At 52.2% G+C, this 3,214-nt stretch overlaps 1 protein-coding gene across 1 annotated transcript in view; it reads left to right on the forward strand.

Moving 5' to 3' along the window:
- The window catches only part of SAMD4A (sterile alpha motif domain containing 4A), a gene marked incomplete at its 5' end in the record, with an annotated part of 33,779 nt that overhangs the window by 25,255 nt on the left and 5,310 nt on the right, over positions 1 to 3,214 (forward strand). The window contains 2 exons of the mRNA XM_010155828.1: positions 1,276 to 1,385; positions 1,999 to 2,085. Of these exons, the coding sequence (XP_010154130.1) occupies positions 1,276 to 1,385; positions 1,999 to 2,085 (197 nt within the window). The remainder of the gene's footprint in view (positions 1 to 1,275; positions 1,386 to 1,998; positions 2,086 to 3,214) is intronic.

Genomic DNA, 3,214 nt, shown 5'->3' on the forward strand with positions numbered 1-3,214 from the left:
AGCAGCCATCTCTCCTTCCCCCAGACTCTCCTGCTAACTGGTATTTAGCCCCAGAAGAGACATTTCCTGGTCTTCCAGCTGCTGTCTCCATCCAGGGTGTTGGGTTTGGGGCTGAAACACTGGTTTTCTATTGTTACTGCACACGGTGTGGGTGGGAACGAGGCTTCTGGGTGTCTCGCTGGTGGAGAAGGGGACAAGGACTTGGGGGAGGGGGACAAGGGTGTTGCTGGGAGCAGGGCGCGTGAGCTCAGCGGGCTGAGGCAGAGCTATTGTTGGGTTGTAGGTGCTAAATAAAGCAGGTCCCGATTTGGCACAGCGTTTGAAGCCTGTAGGGTGCAAAGCAAAAGCGTCGTCACCAGCACAGGGCTGTGCTGCAGCACAGCAGGGTCCCCCTCTCCCTTGTGGGGTGTCACCACGGACCCCCCAAAACTGCGAAACCCCCAGTAGCTGCTGAGCAGGCTGGAGCAAAGGAGGCTCGTATCCCATTGCCTTCTCCGTGGAGGACACCCCATCGTGGAGTCTGGTGGGGTTTTGCATGTTGCAGGGGAAGGATTCCCAGGTCCCTCCCTGTGAAATCACACTGATGTCAGGAGGATGGAAGTATTTTTGGGCACCCATCCAGCTGGGCATAGAGGGGCTGCACTGCAGATCACGACTGGGGAGGAAGAAGTAATCTCAGGCAGTGCATTTTGAGTTTCCAAGACACCCTTCTGAAACAGGCTGCGGGACCATCTTTGGTGGCACGTCATTTTTCCACACTCCAAAAAAAATTCCCTGTATTTCTCTTTAAGCAGCCATTTAAATTTTCAGCACATATCACCTTACGCCATAAATCAGTGGCTGCCATCTGCAGAACAGCCGTTGGCTTGTCCTAAGCTAGACCCTTAGCTTCAGCAGTTCCCCCATTCCTGGGAAAAGGGCAGCAAGGAGCTTGGCGTGCAGTGGTGCGACGCCGGCTTCCCATGGGCTAATTCCTGGTGGCTTAGCCACCGAAATCCAACCTCGGAGGGTATGTCCTCATCCGGGGGCTGGTTCCTCCTACCATCCATATCCATAGCACTGTGTCCTCATCCAGGGGGTGGTTGATCCTACCATCCGTATCCATAGCACCGTGTCCTCCAAAAGGTCCGTGAAGCTCAGTAAGGTGTCCGAAGCATCGGTGGGATGGTGGACGGCACCTCATCAGCTCCTCGTGTTGCTGTCGACGCGACTGCGCGTGGTTAAGGGTGTCGCGCACTCAACGGGAGCTCTCACCTCCTTACCTTTGTGCCGCAGATGTCCCGGCCTGGCTGAAGAGCCTCCGGCTGCACAAGTACGCCGCCCTCTTCTCGCAGATGACGTACGAGGAGATGATGGCCCTCACCGAATGCCAGCTCGAGGCACAAGTACGTCCCACGGCAGTAAAGCAACCAGCCGCGGTCCCGATGGCGTGCGCGGGCGGGTGGTCAGTGAGGCACCTCTTGTGTCTTCTCCTGGAAGGCGTTTTGCCCGCAGGTGGTTGGGAAGCCGACAGAGAAAGGAAAACTGGGTCTTGGGGAGTGAAAAAACCCACATTGTACCTGGAAAAGGCCTTGTCCCAGATTCCTTACTGGAATCCCAGCATGAAGGTCCCATCACAGGGAGCTGCGCTTGGGTTTTTTTTCCAGTTGGGATTAAGTTCAGGAGTTTCTGGTGCCCGGTTTGCAATATCCAACTCGTTTATTGATGGCCAATTGCCCTGTTAACGTTTGAAAATGTCCCCACTGTCAGATCTACCTCTGTGTTATCCTCGGGATGAAGGGTCAGCACCTTTGCTTTCACTCTGGGAGATGTACCGGGGAGGGACAGACGAGCCGGAAATCTCCGTCTTCAGCAAGTTTCTACATCCCCCACTAATCCCTGAACTCAGAAATGTGATTACTTTATAGCAGCCCTTTTCGTTTAGAGAGGGGGAGGGGTTTGGGTTGGCCTGGTTGTCCCGTGGAAATATTAATGCCAGGTTTTGTGCTGTTTTTGCAGAATGTTACCAAAGGCGCAAGACACAAAATAGTCATCAGTATCCAGAAGCTAAAAGAAAGACAAAACCTGCTCAAATCTTTAGAAAGGGTAAGTAATCACAACCGCTTCTGTGATTCTTCTTTTTCAAGAAACCAGGAAATAATTCTGGGGTGAAGCACGCTTGGGTTACACGTTGTTGGGGACCTCTCTATCCCCAAAAACAGGTGGGATTTCCCAGTGTCTCTCAGGTCAAGGGCCACTGCACTTTTCTGGAGCATCAGATGGACAACCTGTCCCTAGATAAAAAGCCAGAGACCCACAACAGTGCCTGAACAGCTCGAATTTCCAAGGAGAACAAATAGAAACTTCGTTGTCACGCCGACAGGAGCTTAAACTCTGCAGAAATGGTTCTTGGAGCAGCACCAGCCCTGCAGACTTGCCGGGAGCAGCTCGCCCAGCCTCTCGCTATTTATTATCACAATATTGTATTATATTTAATTGCACCATCTTCAAACAGCAACTCGCAGAGCCTCTCGCTAGGGGCTTTTAAATACTAACGTGGCGTGTTGCTATTTATTGGTGTTTTCCTTAGCTCAGTGCTTCGCTATTTATTTATAACACCAGATTGTACTCGCAGTATGGCAGGAGCTAATAAAGCCATATTTACCTCCGTATATTAATAATAACTATTAAATCCAAGAGACAGCCCACTGGATTGAGCTGGCTTCAGCAATGTGTTTTCCAGGCGATTGCACAGCCTCTTCCCCAGCTTCTCCACCCGGGATTTGAAATAGGGTATTGATTGACTGTCGCGGAGCGGGAGCGTAAGCCCAGTTCAGCCGACGCACCAGCCACACGCGCTGTAAAATAGGGGAGATAAGTGGCAGGGGCTGCTTCTGAGCCCTGGTGGGGTGGGTTTGGGCTGTGAGGCTGTGACTGCGTCCCTCCTTTCTGGGGCTCAGGGCTGCGTGTGAGCTGCTTTACTTGGGAGGACACATTTCTGGTTTTCCAAGCTTCCCATCCAATTTTTTTTTTCTCTCTTTTGCTAAACAAGAGCATGTGTGGGGCTTGGTTTGTTTTTTGGGCAGTGTCGCACTGCTAGAGATTGATTCTTTCTTGGAAAGAGCTGCTCCGCCCCTCTCCGCCGGATAGCAAAGCAGGATTTTTTTCCCCAAAAAATAGTGCCCAGCAGGCTGACACCGGGTCTTCAGGTGAAGCGGAGCCAAGACGTCGGAGA

Source organism: Eurypyga helias, unplaced genomic scaffold (genome assembly GCF_000690775.1).
Source record: "Eurypyga helias isolate BGI_N326 unplaced genomic scaffold, ASM69077v1 scaffold21487, whole genome shotgun sequence".
Classification (NCBI taxonomy): Eukaryota; Metazoa; Chordata; class Aves; order Eurypygiformes; family Eurypygidae; genus Eurypyga; species Eurypyga helias.